General features: G+C 41.6%; 1 protein-coding gene across 2 annotated transcripts in view; it reads right to left on the reverse strand.

Moving 5' to 3' along the window:
* The window catches only part of MYO3A (myosin IIIA), a 124,114-nt gene extending 107,059 nt beyond the window's left edge, over positions 1-17,055 (reverse strand). The window contains exons 1-5 of one of the 2 annotated variants that reach the window (XM_075047349.1): positions 16,920-17,055; positions 12,639-12,740; positions 7,726-7,799; positions 7,067-7,249; positions 2,667-2,801 (exon numbers count right to left, since the gene is read on the reverse strand). In XM_075047349.1, the coding sequence (XP_074903450.1) occupies positions 2,667-2,801; positions 7,067-7,249; positions 7,726-7,728 (321 nt within the window). In that variant the 5' untranslated portion in view covers positions 7,729-7,799; positions 12,639-12,740; positions 16,920-17,055. Of the gene's footprint in view, positions 1-2,666; positions 2,802-7,066; positions 7,250-7,725; positions 7,800-12,638; positions 12,741-16,919 lie in introns of those variants that run through there. The other variant, XM_075047340.1, reaches the window with a different exon arrangement.
* Positions 17,056-18,727: the final 1,672 nt, after the last annotated feature.

An 18,727-nucleotide genomic window follows, 5' to 3' on the forward strand; every position in this document is an offset into this window, starting at 1 on the left:
CTCCCTGGCAGCTGCAGCTTTGCAGGAATCCAGAATACTACAGTGCACAATAGTCTGCATTTGATTCTCTACTTTTCCTCCTTGACATCATTTTGCCATCAGATACTACAGAAGTGGCTTCAGAAAAACTGCAGTGGTCTACACTGTTTGGCCTTCCAGTCTTTGGGAATGTATCTACAGGCTAGATGCTGACTGCAGAAGGTCCATCTTCATTTCAGAGCACCACATAGAATTTGCAGGGATTAGTTGATAACTTTTCTGAGAGAAGGAGATGAGAAAGATCTCCTTGGTGTCAAACTCTGAAAATCTAAATTTCAAGACTGGCTTCCCGTCTTCAGGGGAAGCAACAGTTCTGAAGTAAAAATGCTCTTTTATGATAAAATAAATTAAAAAAAAAACAAACCCCAAAGCAATGGAAACAGAGGTCTCTGAAAGCTAAAGTAAAGACTAATCACCTACCTTTATGAATTTAGCCACAAAAATATTGTTAAAAAAAAAAAAACAAAACCCAGAAGGGAGATGATGAAGATATCTTCATTGTTATAAACTGTAGGACACCTAAATAGCTACTGTGAAAAACAAACTGCAGTGGCCCTGTAAAGCTGCATACAAGCTGAAAGGAAGGTGGCACTTCAACAGAGGAATCTGTTCCATGACAGTTTTCTTTCACAGGTACTTTTATTAAAAGGAAAGCTTCACCAAAGTCACTACTAGAATTTATTTTTCTACTTATGCATATCTTCACGTACACACACCAGTTGAAATCCACTGTATTCATGGATCTACATGTGCAGTGACAGAAAGCATCCAAGACTATTCCACACACTCCATACTAGACCTTTGTCATGGTTTTGGCTGGGACAGAGTTAATTTTCTTTCTAGTAGCTGGTATAGTGTTATGTTTTGGATTTAGTATGAGAATAATGTTGATAACACACTGATGTTTTCGATTGTTGCCACTAAGTCAAGGATTTTTCAGCTTCTCATGCCCAGTCAGCAAGAAGGCTGGAGGGGCACAAGAAGTTGGGAGGGGACGCAGCCAGGACACCTGACCCAAAATGGCCAAAGGAATATTCCATACCATATGATGTCATGCCCAGTATATAAACTGCTGGGAGTTGGTCGGGGGGGGCAGATTGCTGTTCGGGGACTAACTGGGCATTGGTCAGCGAGTGATATGAAATTGCATTGTGCATCACTTGTTTTGTATATTCCAATTCTTTTATTATTATTGTCATTTTATTGTTGTTATTATTATAATTATTTTCTTCTTTTCTGTCCTATTAAACTGTTCTTATCTCAACCCCTGAGTTTTGCTTTTTTTTTTTTTCCCCTATTCTCTCCCCCATCCCATTGGGTGGTGAGGAAGTGAGCGAGCAGCTGCATGGTGCCTAGTTGCTGGCTGGGGTTAAACCACAACACCCTTGCACATGTACAGCTTGGCACGCAAAGAGTAAATATAAAATTTATACTCCAGATGTAGCCTTGTGTTTTTCACATTAAGAAAATAAATCCATGTGAAACATAAAAGTTAAAATATAAACACTTGACTGTTTCCTCACAGTCTGTTCCATCCTAGTTGTTTGGCATCCACCCTTTACAGGCCAGAAGTTTCACAGATGGAGTTTCAAATGCCCAGCAGACACAAGAGAAGCTAGGTTTTCAAAGATGCTCACTGCACAAAGAGCTGACATCTTCTGATGTCAGTCTAACCTAATAATTTATTATGATTTCCAATGCAAACTATTCTTAAAAACATCTTCCCAATGCAAGTCAGAAGAATTTGGAAAAGCTTTTAGAACTTAAGCATTTTTTAGAGCTTGTTTCCAGGATTAGATACCATTGTATCATTGAGGTATTTGGCAGGAGATTTGTATTCACTCAGCTGACAAATCATGAAATACAACCAATTCTTCAATCTCAACCTTATCAAACACTGATCAAACATCAGCAAGAGCCTTGATTGTTATGAAAGGCACACTATTCCTGTCAGAGTCATTCTTCATTTTCCTCTGGCGAGAGGAGGAAGTTTTCACAGAACAGGTTATAGTGAATCTATGAAAACAGTAATGGTCAAGTTCTTTGCTCCTAGATTAGTCAAAACTAAAGACTGGAACACACAAATAGCAGGCCTTACCTTGCTCTGACTCCATTTGAGGAAATCCTGCTGCTTTCAAGAGTGTTTGTGCAGTAGCCTGTTTTTATTGGCTTATTTATCTATTTGTGCATTTACTTGCACAAAAAAAGCAATTCAATTAATTAATTTCTATCATTTCATTCAGAAAAAAAGTAATCATAGTGGTTTCTTTAATTGTTATGTCATATCTTAGTCATATTTAAAGAAATGCTACCAGAGAAAGATTCCCATGACAAGCCTTTCACCAAAGAAAGATTTTAGGTAGCAAATCCTATGAAGTTGTATTAGAATTTATATCCTAATTCTGAAGGCACAGCACTATCAGCATAATATCACAGTAGGAATGCTGAACTCAGAGCAGACCATTAATTCAGAACACTGAAAAGACTAAACAACAGCATTTATCCCTTCACATGCAATCACTCTAAAGAAAAACTTCAAACAAATGACTTGCATCTCATTCATTGAGTTTACACTCAACATTGGAATGCCAACTGTGAGAAAACTCTTATTTTTCTGAATTATTTACCTCAAGAACTAGCCAAAGCTGGTCTCCATTTTTCACATCTTTCTTATAGTACATGCCATAGAATTTGACTACATTGGGATGATCAGAGAGAGCTTTCAAGATGTTGTACTCGGCTTCAATTTCTTCATCAATATCCTAGTGTCAAATGAGAAATACATAGCAGTTAATAAATAAATAGTGATAGCCATTTAAAAAACCATCATACAGCATCTTTTTGGCTATTCAAATGTAGTTTGAAATAATACAAAGAAAAAAACCCAAACAGAACATGAATGTACCATTTGCAGGGCTACAAAGCTTGGTTCTGTTTACTCAGTACAAAACAGTCACCTGTTTTTTTATTTGGACTTTATCAATTATAACTAATGAACACATGGGGTATGACACAGCAGCCTCAGGAGAATGGGGAAGGAGCATTTCAAGACAAAGCCAGTGCAATCCACAAGTGAGTAGCTATGCAGATGCCTCGGGAAGTCACCTGTTACTTCTCTCGACTCAAGGGTGTCCCCAGCTAGAGATGGTGCTGCTGGAATTACCTCTCTGCCCCTCTGTGCACAAACAAATATGACCGCAGCCACACCTTACTCATTTATCATCCCACTTTCTAGAATAATCTGGGAATTTTTCTCATTTTCTACTATCATAGAAATTGGTGACATCCGTGAACTCTCTGGCTTCTCCTACTGAGCTGTAAGAGTTGTGGCTTTTTGTCAGTCTTTTGTTACAGACCTCGGGTTTCTTACACAGCAATGGAAATCCATTTGGAGCTGAGAGATGAGGACAAATTTTGCCAATACATGCACCAGGAGCTGTGAAAGCCCTTTCAGACCAACCATGGATGCTAGCAATGGTGGGGACTGGATAACTCAGGTAACCCATTCCACCTATGCAGTGGAATTGCTTATTGAGGGATACTATCAGACTGTGTTTCAGTCATGCTGAAAAAATATACAATCCATACTAGCCACAGGTAGAGGCAGAATAGCTGCAGTCACTTTCCCCCATTGTTTAGATCTCAAGAAAAATGTTAAACATACTCTTTTCTAGATTTAAAACATTTTTAATAAAATTTGCTATTTATACCCACCAAAAAAGAAATAGAAATGAAAAATCAGTTCTAGAGGAACACTACCTATAAACTCTGCTATCCATATGAACGGATTTCATATCAATGAAAAGCACCTACTCGGTGCTGAAAACCTGTTTCACCACTGCCAAATAGAAGTGACCATGGCAGAGAAAAGGGATGCTTCGTATTCCCAATGAATGACACTCCTCATTTTGTTTACCACTAAAGGCATCTGCCCCTAAGAGGACTTGTTTCTTATACAGATCTCTCCAATGCTAAATCCAACTCAGGTTCCTCATATTAGCCTTTTGTCTTGAGACCAGCTTGACTGGTCTCAGAGAACTTTGACTGTCAACAGAATCTTGAGGAATTAGGCCATTAAACTTTCATATTGAAATTATATGAATAAGTCTTCTCACAAGGAAGGGTTTTAGAGATTTTTTTTTTATTGGAGTAGCTGAAAAACAGCAGAAATTTTCCTCATTCAAAAAAAGGAGGAACTCACTTTAAGTTAATTTTCCCATAAGCACAACAAAGAATACAGCCAATTAAAAAAAAAAAAAAAAAAGAGATGCAAGGAAGGAAGAAAAGAACCAAGATACTGAAGGTGGCAGAGGAAGGAAAGGGAAAGAATGGAAGATAAGAAGGGATGAAGAGAGAAAATACATCCGGCAAAAACAAAAGGACAGATCACAAAGCAAAAAAACCCCACTAAAACCTCAAAGAGTCGGAAGCCAAAAAACTACACACAGAAGATACAATACCCCTGGCTGCCTTGGGGTGATTTAACAGAGTTTTCCGTCTCTGAGGCGGTACCCAGATTTTATGAGATTCTTACTATTATAAGGAGAAATGAAAAGAGAGAGAATGAAATGAATACAATATTCATTCTGTGGATACTAAACCCAGAAATCTTCCTCTGTATTTTATTAAGGAAGAAAACCTGAAATATTTGGTTGAATTTAACATATTTACCTGCATAAGTGTACCTCTTCTAGAAATGGTAAAGGGAATATTTTCATGTGAACTTAGACATAGGATAATTTGTCTAAGAGCCCTAAAGTACAATGGTATTTACTTAAAGCCCTGAGGACAAGACTAAGAGCATTCTCAGTTCCATCTTCATATACTCTCATTTCAACACCTCCACTTTCCCTTTTCAGTTTCAAAAAGCTGAGCTGTTATTCAACACAAATAATCTGAGAGCTCTAAAGGATTAAACATGAAATGCTTATTTCAGTCTCACATCACCCATGATAACGTAGTTTCCCAGTTTAATTTGGAAATATCAGTTAGACCAAGTGATATAAAACCACATTTCTTCTTGTTTTTTTTCAGTCCACCTCTCAAGTGGCACAATTCTGAAAGCATCTTCAAAGAAAAAAATTGTAAAATTTAAAGAATACAGAAAGTATCCTTTTCTTCACTGCAATGGCTCCCTCTGCAGCCATTAATAATACTTTCAGTTTAAACAAAAAGAACTAGTTTATTGCTTTCACCCTATTTCTAATATAGGGCTGCCATTTTAACAGTAACATGGAGGTACAGCAGCTACTCCAGACATACTGTAAATAGAAGAGGGAAAAGAAGAATAGTATTCTTAGAATAAAAAAGAATATATTCAGTTAAAAGATTCAAGTCTTGGAGTGTGATGTTGACTGCATTACTGACTTCCATTTTTTTTTCATTAAAATAAGGAACGTGTTTTCATCAGTTATACCTTTTCTCTTCTTTAATTCCTTACGTTGTATCTTTATTCATTGTATTTTTCTGTCTTCTTTATATTCTACTCTTTTCTCCTACTTAATCTATTTCTCTTTCCTCTAGCATCAGCATTACTACCTCTTCTTTCTTCCTGTCATCATCCTTTATCCTCTTCCTACAACGTCCAAAGCGTACACAACATTTCAAGTTTCCCCGATGCCTTCAGTAATCCCTGCCATAGCCAGTTGCCACTTAAGAATCATTGTTGAACACTCGTGAAATAGATGAAAGCAGAAGCATTTCCTGCTATACAGGCATTTAGATGAACACCAACTGCAAGAAAGTCCTGCCTATTCATTGTAAGCACAAGAACCTTGTTTACAGAAAGCAACAGAATCAAAAATAGTTTCCAATGCATTTGAATTAATCAAGATCCTTATCACTTGGCTGCAAATCATGTTTACTTTGGGAGAGGTACGTGATATTGAATTGAGATGAGCCTCCTTTTGTTGCTTTGAAAGCATGCTGAAATAAAAAGCAGATCAGCAAGAAATACAGCAAAGATAATGCAAGATGGTATGTTTTCACAAGCACATTTCATGGACTTACAGGCCACAGGATCATAATCTGACACTGTGTGATATGCAGGGGTAGACAGAGCCCTGTGTAGCTGTGCAGCTCCAGACCTGCAGCGTTTCACGTGGCATGGTGTGCTCTTCCCTTCCTGCCCAGAGGCTGTGAAATGGAAGCACATGCCTCACAACCCTATACTGGAAGTGCAAAAGATGAGCTCAAAGAGGCCACCTGAAACAGGAACAGCTCCTTGTCCATGTTTTGCAGGTTACTGTTCTCGAGAAAAATCCCAGGCCACATGCAGCACCACTGAAATCAGTGGGGTATGCCTTTACAAGCCAGACTAATGTTCTTCCTTACCCTTTGAGCATTAATCTGCCACCCAATAAATGTCAGTTTTTGAGAACAAAAACATACTCTACAACATAATAATTCCACCTCCCAGTCACCTGGTGCTTTGTGTGTAGGAGCTATTGGCTTTGTATTTTCCATTTAAAAAGATGGATCCCTCTGTGATACCTACATATTTTGGCACATTCTGAAAACACAGAACCAACAGTAACAATAAAAAGAAAGTATGCTATTTTATTTTTAAAGTATCACTCATAGCATGTAACTCAGCTAAAAGTATGTACTTAAAATAGATGCTTGAAGGTACATCTAAAGTACTTAAAAGTATGTAACTGGCTAGTATCTTAAAAAAAAAAAAAAAAAAAAAAGGAAAGGGAACAACAGTAAAGTAGAGGAAACTAGGACTCCTGGTACTGAAAAGGAAAATAATCGGCTCTGCTTCTGAAAGTAAGAGATAAACAAGGGGGAACCAAAAGTAAAAGTAAAGTTTAGATATACTTCTGACTTCTACCATACACAACCACTTCCAAGATCACTCATGATATGAAAAATGCATTGATAGCTAGCTTGATATTCAGCAGGTTGAAGCAGTTTATTTCACTATCATTTCTAATGCAAATGATCTACCTAGATTAACAGAAAAAGACTGCATAAATTCACTTACAATTAAATAAGCACAAACCAAGTAATTTAAGTAGCTTACGTGAACAGGATCCAAAATTTTGACTGCTGCTTTGCTGCCATTTTTCTTATTTAACACCTTGAAAACTTTTCCGTATGTTCCTTTGCCAATAGTCTCAATTATTTCCCAGGTATCTGAAGGATCAGGAAAGCTATCAAATATTATTGTTTTCCCAGTCAACGGAAGCATCTCAAATGATGGCTCCTAGGAAAAAGAGATTTCAATGTTCCCTCAACAAATGGTTAATAGCAATTGGTTTCCTATAAATGCCAGGAGAAATACACATTCCAGTCTCAAATGCTAGAAATGTTTTTGCATGTAGTGTGCATGCACTGAAAGCATAATGAACAAGAAATGCTGCACTTAATATAGGTACTTGCAGTCAACACAATATCAAATGAAAGGAAATTCAAATAATAATTTGAACTAATCTCAGGCTTGAGTGAAGTTAGTAGAAGCTTTCCCATGCACTTCAATGAAACTATAATGTCACTACGGGATTTTCTGAGGGGCAGGGGAATGGGAGTCAAGTTCATAAAATCCAAAAGAATTTGGCTCCATTACCAAGAATCAGGCAAGAAGGGGAAAAAAAACCCCACAAACCAAAACATGTTAAATAGTAGCATTAGGTTCACTCAAACTTTTAGAGCAAATGGTCAGTTTTATAATCCTACTCTTACCATTTTAATTTGATGTAGATCTTGCAAGGCCAAGCAGATCAAAGTGGCAGATCTTTTCACAATATTATGGTCTTCTGACAGCCAAGCATTAACAGTCATGGAAAACATGTTTACTGATGTACATTCATTAACAACTGTTTTACATAGTGTAAAAGAAACACCTTTTACAATGATGGAATTGTATCCATCACTGACCAGGTTACACCTATGTCCTGGTCAATGATGGATACAACTCACTTACACAAGCCTTCATAGTGACTAACTATCCAGCAGCTACAATGGTAAAAACAAAGCACACCCGCCCCCCCAGACAAACAACAACAGAACAGAAACCCCACCTTTACCTGTTAAGAACAGCCAAAACTCAGTAGAAATGTGTTAAAAATTACATTCTCATATTCTTAATTGTAGAGCCAAGACTGAAAAAGGGGCAGGGAAGAGGACAGACTCAAGCCCTTATTAAGTAGGCAAGCCAGCTACTGAGTGCTTAAGTTCTTCCTGAGCACACTATGCAGTAAACGAGCCAGGTTTGGATGGACATTTTCATATACCCGTTTTTAAAATTTTTATACAATACTTTATAAACAGACTACACTGTATTTACTCTTGGATTTTTTTATGTCGACAGCACAAATCTACACACATAAAGCATTTTATTTATATTATTATCCATATTATCCATATTATATGGAGTGGTATTACTCCAGTGACAGAAATTGCACCGTGATACCATACTACTTTTTTTGATAATGAAGAGAATGGCTTCAATTTCAGTTTCATCTATGGCTTCCAGCATACTAGACATACTGTCTTTATTCATCCACTTATTTATATAACCATGTATATCCCACTATACATGCAGCATGTATATCGACTATACATACAGTATGTATACCAACTAGAAGCAACTGAAATAGACTGCTATACAAACATGCGTTGTACCAGCTCTTTCAATTATCTGATATGCACAGTGGCATGTCACGTCTATTCAGACTGTTCTTCTACTGGATAATACGATCTTGCCTGGGGAACACAGGGCTCAGGATTCTTCCCATCATATTGTTCTTGGTTGATTAGTTCACTGATGAGTGAGAAGACAGGGTTTTCTTCTCTCTTTCCCCCACCTCCCCCTCTTTTTTTAATATATACATGACTGTTACCAACTTCTATACCCACTCAGGAAGCTAAGCAGTGAAATATCCTCTTATCACCAGGAAACCTGCAGCAGTCTGTTGCACACCGAGGACTGCAACAAGTACTGGCCCTGCACCGTGATTTCAAGGGCTGTGGGAAGAAAATGACCCAATTTTACCTGCTACAATGAAATCTCCCTTAACACAAATCCAGGGTGAGGTCAAAGTAAAGATAAAGGATCAAGATCTGGAGACATGTAGTTGTAACATGTAAAACCTCAAATTACCATTCCAGAATCAAAATTTGTTTTTTCCTTCTGACCAACCCTCCCCCTGGGATTCATATAGACACAACTCAGCCAGGACATTGACTGCAGTCTCTTTCTAAGGCATTACCTTTCCACCTCATGCCTAGTATTTATCCATGCCTTGGGAGCTTCACCACTTCCAGGCAAAGCCATCTCTTCCCCAGAGAATGAACACAAACGAGTTACAACATTTTTTTTGGAACTTTCTTTTTCTTTTGCCTATAAAATAGTGCTCAAATACAATTGTTCCTCTTTTTTTTGGATCACTTTATATGTGTATATATAAATGCTTTGTAATTAGCTCATAATTGGGACTACACAAAATAATAACCAAATCGGGGATGATAAAGGGATTAGGATTCATAATCCCAAACCCTTGTTTTGAGGGATTCAACAAGGATGGAATTTCAAAATTTCTTTATCCGAGCTTTAGTTTTTAGAATTGAGGTTAACTATTTTTTAAAGTTTTACTGAATACTCCATCCATAACTAGTGAGTTTTGGGGAGAAAAAAAAGGTAGAGTGCTATCAATGGGCTCCTTCATCAGAACATTGGAGGCTGCCTACATATAAATTATTTTCTACAGAAAATGTAGTTTCCCATCAAAATCTAGGGTCTGCTGTGTCCCACGTTACAAGAATACACAGTAAGAGCCTCTGACCCAGGCAGCTTACAGTAGGAGATATGCAGAACTTGAAGAAATGAAGACTCATTTCCTCCCCTTCAAAGACAAGTACTTAAGATGCAGGAATGCAAAGACCAGCTTCTCATATTTAGCCCATGCCAGAGCCACGCAGGGAACTCTTGATACCTTGAATCTCCAAACATACCCTTAAGCAAAGGTCCACCACTCTGCACAGAGGTTTTACAGCAAGTAGAACACTCTAAGAAAAAACATGTACATCAAAACCTACAGCTTCAGACAGCTTCCCAGGCTTCATTAACTTCCTACACATTAACAGAATGCAGCTGAAATTCACTGACTCCCAGTATCAATTGCTTATTTGTCTGCGGAGACTGGCACAAGAACTGTTAAAGGGCTGAGGAAAAATGGTCCTGCAGGTGGTATTCAGCTACGAGAGGAGAGTGCTAGACTCACAAGATTTCCTCTGCAAATCACACAGGTTGCACATCACCTTGTCTTAAGAAAAGTCACCACATACTTAACAATAACGCATTCTATAGCTGTCATAGTTCAATAATTTGAGTGCTATTCCAGAAGGAATTATTCACACTAATCCTTTGTCTTTTGATTTACAGCTTCAAAATCATAACTTGAATAAGTTATATTGAACATCATATTTCCTCACTTCCACCATGTTTAAGAACTGCCCCTGCAGATAAATTGTTTAGCTTCCACTATTATTAAAAATACATTAAATAGAATGATTTCAAGTGTTCTGTTCTGGGTGATGAATAATGTTTTATTACATGTCAGTGAAGTTCAGAAAGCTGATGATGATTTAACCTCATATTTCAGGAATAAATTGGACTGTCTCTGGAATACGTCTGGATGCCCAAACAACTGGGTAATTTATCACACCCCTCACCATTAAAAAATTACTTTAAAAAACCACAACTTACAACTTGATCCAAAATTCTGAGCTAGGAATGTACCCTTGAACCTCTATAAAACCCCTTTAAAATACTTCTGGTGTGCTCAGCATGACAGTTCACTCAACTTCTGCTCAGATTTTGGCTAACCCAGCTCCTGTTAAGGCCTGATGCGTGCTGGGAACAGCACCATTAAGTCAAAGGAGAGCACCATGTAGGCTGGACAGGCGGCCAGAAAGAGCTAAAGGGCCATTATGCACTAGTGTTACCTGCAAATCGCTGTCTCCTGCAGCCAGTATCTTTTGTCTGGCAGTTTCCTCAGAACCTGCTAACTTAGGAAAATGGTATAGACCAAACTCCAAGATGGAAGGTATAAAGCATCAGCTCACCCCAAAAGATTTTGAAGCAGATCAACAGCAGCTGCACTGCTGAAGCTTTCCTGCTTCCCAGTGTGATAAAGGGGATGCCCACACTGTGACAGAGGTGGAAGGGATGAGCACTTTCGCTGCCAGCTAGATAACTAAGTAACTAAGTGGGGTTTGGGTTGGGTTTTTTTTTTGCTCATAAGCACATGAATTAAGAGTTATGGTTTATAAGTTATGAAACCTTATGACTTGAATGGTGAATAAGTGAATTCATGTGACAGACCAGTCTGGGCAAAAGGGGATTGAGCCCCTGTTTGTTGTGTGTGTTTGTTGTATTTCTTAATGAGCTTATGAAATAAAGTTTAAACCACAGAGTACATTGTCCCGTAAATTTGAGAGATCCAAACGGACTGTGACACAGTGATTAAATTCAGGGTATTCGGGGTGGGGACAAAATAGGTTTGGAGTTCTAAGACAACAAGCCAATGTGGTTGGGTTTTTTGGTTTGTTTGGGGGGGGGGGGTTGGCTCTAAGAGAGGGATAAGGTGTCAGTGATCTGGCTGTCACAGTTATAAGAACAAATTGGGTGAGAATTCTTATGAGCCAGCCCTATGACACTTTTTGCTTCCTAGGTCACATCAGACGTACACACCCTATGCAGCAGACCTCAGGTCGTGTACTAGAGAGATCCAGAGATACCCTGCTCAGCATCAATACTGGCAGATCACTGCATTCTCCATCGTTTTCAGTATCCAGCTAGTTTGGAAAGGGAAGGGAAAAGGAAGGGGCAGCCTCATGAAGAACACAGTGTATCTCCTGTGGACTGTCTGATTGCTGCAAAGGCAATTCAATGAAGCACATTTATCACACCCAAAACTTAAGACACATACCAATTGCACTGTTGAGGGCTTTATGGTCAAGGCCACAGAGTGTTACAGACAACAGAATCAAGTGGGAATAAGCAACAGGTTTTCCTTCTGCAGGCTGGGTTGCAAGCACAATAGAGCCTGCATTTCACATAGAATATTACATGTTAATCCAATATTTTTACTACTGTTTCATACCACCTAAGTTTGCAGCTTCTTTCTAAACCTTCCCCCTCAATAGCTTCTGAACAGACCTCCATCTCATTTGGATGAAAGCATATCCATTTCCTCCATAAGGAGCTGATAAAACGAGAGGCACCTTGCCTCATGTCATTCATCCTTCTCCATAAAGGGAGCCTACATGATTAGCAAAGCAGACACCTATTCATACATGACTAAAATGAATCCGGCCTTTAGGTTCCCATGAGCATCTTGTCTCCTGGCTACCACAATCTTCTGGTCTTGAAAATTAGAACCAGGACCTCGTTGGTTCAGTTCAAATCACACCTAGTAAGGTCATCTTTGATCTCTTTTATTTGTCCACATCACTCCCCCCTTTCCCACAAGTAGCTAAACACTACTTGTGTTTAACCAGACAGCTCCTGCACATATCTACCCTGTAATTTGCCAGACATCTTCACATGTGTCACAGGAGGTGGATGTCAGGAGCCAGTAACACTAGCTTACATTGCCTATTGGGTCTGTTACCTCTGTGGAGGTGACACTTGCACTCCTTCAGCTTCTGAAACTTAAACCTCTTGCCTAATGGATGCCAGAAAAATAATCAACCTAAAAAAAAAAAGGGAAAGAAAGAAAAAGAAATTGTAGGCAATGTTCGTGTAGACACTGCTGAGGCTTGTTATATCAAAGAAAAATAAAACCTTTCTTACCTCACTTTTTTGCCACCCAATGCCTTTGTCCAATATCTAGTTTATAAGCTCTTTGGTCTGGTACTGATCACAAGGCACAGTGGGGCCTTGAAATACTTAATGTAATAGCACAGTAAAATCCTACAACACATTTCCTCTTATTTCATGAGTTTATGACACACTGACAACTATTTAATAAGAAAGTTCAAGGTTGCTGCATGGAATTCTTAAGACAAGCCAAGAGCATGATACTACAATGTGCCATTCATCATACTCATACCTAGCACTTCCTGGACAAATGTCCAAATAATCTGATTGTTCAACTATGAACACGGATTGCAGCTCAGATCCTGAGCTAGTATAAATGTAGCTGTAACGAGCCATTTATGCAGCACACTATCTCATCCATCATTCAAAGAATAAGTTTTGCTCTGGAAATTCCAATACCACCCCTACTTAATTCTGGAGGATATATGGCCTCTGATTTTGATGATGATACAACCTATATGTGAATGGGAACTTGTCCTGGTTTCAGCTGGGATAGAGTTAACTGTCTTCCTAGTAGCTGGTGCAGTGCTATGTTTTGAGTTCAGTATGTGAAGAATGTTGATAACACTGATGTTTTCAGTTGTTGCTCAGTAGTGTTTAGACTATAGTCAAGGATTTTTCAGCTTCTCATGCCCAGCCAGGGCACCTGACCCAAACTGGCCAACAGGGTATTCCATACCATGTGACGTCCCGTCTAGTTTAGGAACTGGGAAGGGGGGGGCAGGGAATCGCCGCTCAGGGACTGGCTGGGTGTCAGTCGGCGGGTGGTGAGCAATTGCCCTGCGCATCATTTGTACATTCCAATCCTTTTATTACTACTGTTGTCATTTTATTAGTGTTATCATTATCATTATTAGTTTCTTCTTTTCTGTTCTATTAAACCGTTCTTATCTCAACCCAGGAGTTTTACTTCGTTTCCCGATTTTCTCCCCCATCCCACTGGATGGGGGGGAGTGAGTGAGCGGCTGCGTGGTGCTTAGTTGCTGGCTGGGGTTAAACCACGACAGAACTATAGTCAAATCTAAGCTCAGCGTGAATAGATTATCTAGTTTGGCAATTAGTTAAAAACAAGTGTTTGGAACACAACTGGTTTTATTACTTCACTTGTCCAAAGCTGAATACACTTAACATTATAATCTCACTCTTAAACAACAACAAAAGTATAATTTTGCATGATTATGTAATTTTTGTACTATCGATTTGTCTATCTGAATTATTCTCTTGAATGTACATCAGTTTGCTTACTACTTTCCACTCTATACATCCCCCAGTGTTTTCCCAGAACTGAACAATTGTCTTTCCCATCTGCAAGAAACTTTCCAGAGGAAAAAAAAAACCACCAACCTCTTTAGCCTCAGCTATGGTAGATGAAGAATCAAAATCAACAACCTTCTCTACCAGTCAGTCCACTTCTTTCACTGTTGTGTGCTTACACGAGTAAGAAAGACACAAGAGCTGGGATTCACCTAACTTGATAAATGTACAATATACCTATTACCTACTGGAACCTAAGCTAGATAATATAATCCTATTTTAGGCAGTCAAAGCAATCAAAAATTGATTTACCTGACCTGGTTAGCATCTACCTTAGCATAAGAGGACTTGCTCTCCAGACTCTATTGATTATACTGGCTAAGTTTCCATTGACTACAACAGGAACCCAGTTATACAGCTTCAGACCTAGACATGTTAGGTAAAATGAATCCCATCCTACTTAACTGCTAGAAACAAAGAGTTATAGCTTGACAACTGACAAAATGAGTACTGGCTCCATGCTACAGTCAGGGAAACTGCAAGCCAGCCACATCTCATCACCTGAAAGCTGGCAGGCAGCTTGAACATTGTCTGATGATGCACAGAAAAGGCAAAAACCATGCAATGACATTGCCAAGCAAACTTTGAACCCAACAAGCGAACCCTAAATTAATGTAAATGTAGAAATAAATGGTTACTTTAAAGCATTTGGAGGCAAGTAGTGGTGATAAATTTAGCTTAATCTCAGACAATGTATTTCCTGGGCACTATTCAAAGTATATATGTTAATCTTAGGGCTGGTCAAGGAAAAAATTGATCTATTTTTGAGAGCACTTTTTAGTGTCCACTCTCTGAAGGGCTGGGTAACTCTGCTTCTGTTTCTAAAAAACACTCTTCCTCTTTGCTGACTGTTATCCAGCAACAACTTTCCCAATAGGCAAGACAGCTTTCAGAGAAACTTGATGCCTCTGGACTCCTTGACCTTTGCAAAACTTCTACACGGAGCAGAGAAACAGTACTGTGTGGTATCGGTACCTGATCTCCTTCTATAGATAAATGCATATTGGGTGTCCACACTGACATTTCATCTGCTGATTATTATTCAGCTGATCTTGACATTTCTACTTGCTGCAGATTGAACTGACTAGCCCCACTCATGGGAGACTTCAGCACTTGACTCTCTAAATGTTCTCAGAGAGCACAGCTGGAAGAGATCTGCATCAGTGTTAGGTTCCACCTTGGTTTCCTTCCATTCCCCACCATGCCCCACAACAGTAAAAGTCCTACTGCATGCTGAGGTTTACAGTTCTCAGGAAACTCTATTGGAGGAGGGGTTTTTTTAAGCAACAGGTTAAAGAATCAGCAAGGGCTGCAAGCATTCAATCTAATCTCATGCATAGGGGCTACCCACTGGATGACAATCCTTCAGTACAGGATCCCAATTTTTTGATACATAACCTTTAGTTATAGGAAGAGGGTATGAAAAGAACATGAAAACAAAATGCTAAGTTTAATTATTGTTCTAAAAGCTCTGATATTTTGAAAACAAATGAGAGCTAAAGATTTTTGTGGCAATTGTCATCCGACATAAAATATTTATGCAGGGGCATTACAATCATGAAAACAAGATTAATAACAGAAGGCGGAATGGTTCATTATCAAATTGTATTCGGACCTTGTGCCACCAGAAGTAATGAACTGACACTGGCAATCCATGAACCGAATCATATCCAGCTCATTTTGTGGCTCCCAGAAGAGAGGCACAGCAAGCGATGAGAATAATTTTTCAATGACTACACACTAGATCAATATATTAGCAAAGAACTTAGCTTTCAAAGCTAAAGCATCACTTAATTTTCCTATTTTAACACAGTAAAAGTTTACGAGGCCATAAAAATCAATATGGTGTGATCTCACTCACTCCCTATTTCTCAGAACTTCTAACAGCAGCAAAGCGGCAACTCAAAATTAATTTAGCAGCTGTATCAATGTGCTTTGGCAGGGCTTGAAATTAAGGCGATGCAGTCATTTGACAGCAAGATAAGGAAGGCGTTACAGACAACAGGCAAATTTGCTTGCACTTAACATTACCAAGCAAGACATTTCGGGGTACGAGTGTACATTGGGGCCCAGTAAGATTTCACACGTGTCTTGCCGAGGCCCACGGTCACGCTGCAGGCCTGCGTGTCACACTGCACGGCAGGGCGGGCAGCGCTCTAAGAGCCCCTGCTGCCGGCCCCAGCGCCCTGACCGGTTCCACCACACCTTCCTTACCCAGAAACTCACTCACAGAAAACAAACAAGTAGATAAACAAACACATAAGTAGAAACAACCAGGGGGACTGAACGAGAGAGCCCAGGGGCCGGGGCCAACCCGCACCCTCCACACGCCTCCCGGGACCGGGACCGGGGCCGGGACCTCCCGGGCCCCGAGCAGCCCCGCTCGCAGGCCGCGCACCCCGGCCCCGCCTGCCCGCCCCGCAGCTGCCCGGAGCGCCCGCCCCGACACGGGGGCTGCCGCCGCCGCCGGCGGGAGGTGCCGTCTCGGCCTGTCCTGCCCGCTGCGCCACCCTCCGGGGGCCGGGCCGCCATGTCGGGGGGGCCGGGCCGCCCCGCAGCCCCTCGGCGAGGCGTGGCCGCCGGGCAGCGCGGATCCCGCCGCGGGGGCTCCCTGGCGAGCGGGGAGGGGGGCGGCGGTTACACAGCGGCGGCGGAGCCGGCAGCCGGTCACCGGTCCCGGGACCCCCCCCCCCCACCCCGCTTCAGCCCTGCCCGCCGCTCCCGGGCCGGGGATTACCCGCAGCGAAACCTCCGGTCCCCGCAGAGCCAGCCCCGCCGAGGGGGCTGGGGCCGCGCCGCCGCCGGCGACTGTGCCTCGGACTCGCCCTCCTCCTCCGGACGGCCCCGGCCCCGGCCCCGGCCGCAGTCCCGCCTCGTGGTCAGCGGCGGATGAGCGGTTTGCCCCGCTAATCCCCCGCAAGCGCCGGCAAAGCCGGGAGGGCTCGGCCCGCCCCGGGCAGGGCGCGGCGAGGGGCGCCGGGGCGGCCCGGCCTCCCCTCCCGGCGGGGAAGCGGGCGGTCGCCGGGCCACAGCCAACCCGGGGTCCCGAGCCGACCGCCTCCAGAACGGGGTCGCAGCCCCCGGGGCCTGGCCCACCCCACGGGGGATTGCGCCGCACCTGCGGGCCGCGGAGGGCCCAGGTAGGCTGCGGACCTAGTGCAGGAGAGCTGCGAATCGCGGCCCTGGGGCCGCCGGTGGCCGCGCTGCCCTGCGTAAACCTGAGGGACTTACCTGGTCCGCTAAAAATAACGGAGGTCTGGTGCACGCACGGAGCTCGCGTTATTACCGGTTGCAGAGAGGTGACTACGCGGCGGGCAGCACAACATAAGCATAATACGTGGTAGCAGGGTGAAGTTGCAAGACAACGTACTCAAAAGTTGGGAAACGGATGGATTTTATCAGTACAGCTCCTATGTGATGTGTGAGCCAGGCTTTAATTACGCTTCTTAGGTTTCCTTTGGAGGACCCCTGCCACATCCACTGCAAAGAAGCAGCTGAACTTAATCAGCACCGGGGAACGTGTGCCTCCGTCAGAGACTTCTGCTGCCGTGTTGAGTTTGTCTCCTTCCATTTTTCTAATAACGTTTGAACCTGGTTTTTGTTTTCAGACAGGTGTGACAGTAGGGGAGTTGTTTCAGAGCTATGTTCTACGTCTTTCACAAAAGCAGCGTAGAGGCTAGGTAGTTCATGGATGGCCTTTCCATGTGAATATATCCATGATGGGAAGGGCTGCTTATCCCATTCCAGACATCGCAGAAATCACATGGACAAGAAAGAAGCCTTATGAAATCCCTCACTGTGGGAAAATCGTCAATAAAAACTTCAGTATTCTTAAACCCCAAAGCTAAACAGCCACAAGCCAGATATTTGTAAGAACAAGAGACTTCCTTAATTCCCTTCATCAAAGCACTACTTCTTGACTGTATAAAAATTGTTAGCATTTTTAGACTGTGCGCAGCATTATGCGCATAGGGATTTATGAGGGAAAGTTTAAGGTGCCATATAGTCTTTATTAACTCCTTTCATTGCTGTCTGCTCTGTCCCTTCATAACTGTTCCTCCTCCCCTGGTTGAGACCCTATAAAAACACAAAATGAGCTCCCTAGTTTTGTAATCCCATTTTACTAATTGGGGTTGGAAACACTAGCAGAATAGGGCCTCAGCTGTAAAAACATCCATATCTTTTAAGCTTGAATTGCTACATGAGCAACATTGTGCAAAGCTTCCTCCCCCCTGAGCAAAGCTCTCATTGATTTTAGTTGTGCTTACGAGTGCCTAGCACCCACTGCCTTTAGGCCCCGTGTCTGGCTGGATGGCAGGTCACATGCAGAAGCATGACAGTCTAATCCTCTGATCATGCAGAAGCTTGACCAGAGTGTACCATGAAAAAAGGCTAGAAGCCTCTCAGTGGAAACCCAGGTAGAAAAAGGGGATAGTAGACACTCATACCTCTCCTTGCAGCAAGGAGGCCTGGAGCAAGGAGCTGAAAAGTGATTAGGCACAATCTTAGGATCCAGAAAAGACAATAACTTCAGCGATCGGTTCA

The sequence above is a fragment of the Buteo buteo genome, chromosome 2 (genome assembly GCF_964188355.1).
Source record: "Buteo buteo chromosome 2, bButBut1.hap1.1, whole genome shotgun sequence".
Taxonomy (NCBI): Eukaryota; Metazoa; Chordata; class Aves; order Accipitriformes; family Accipitridae; genus Buteo; species Buteo buteo.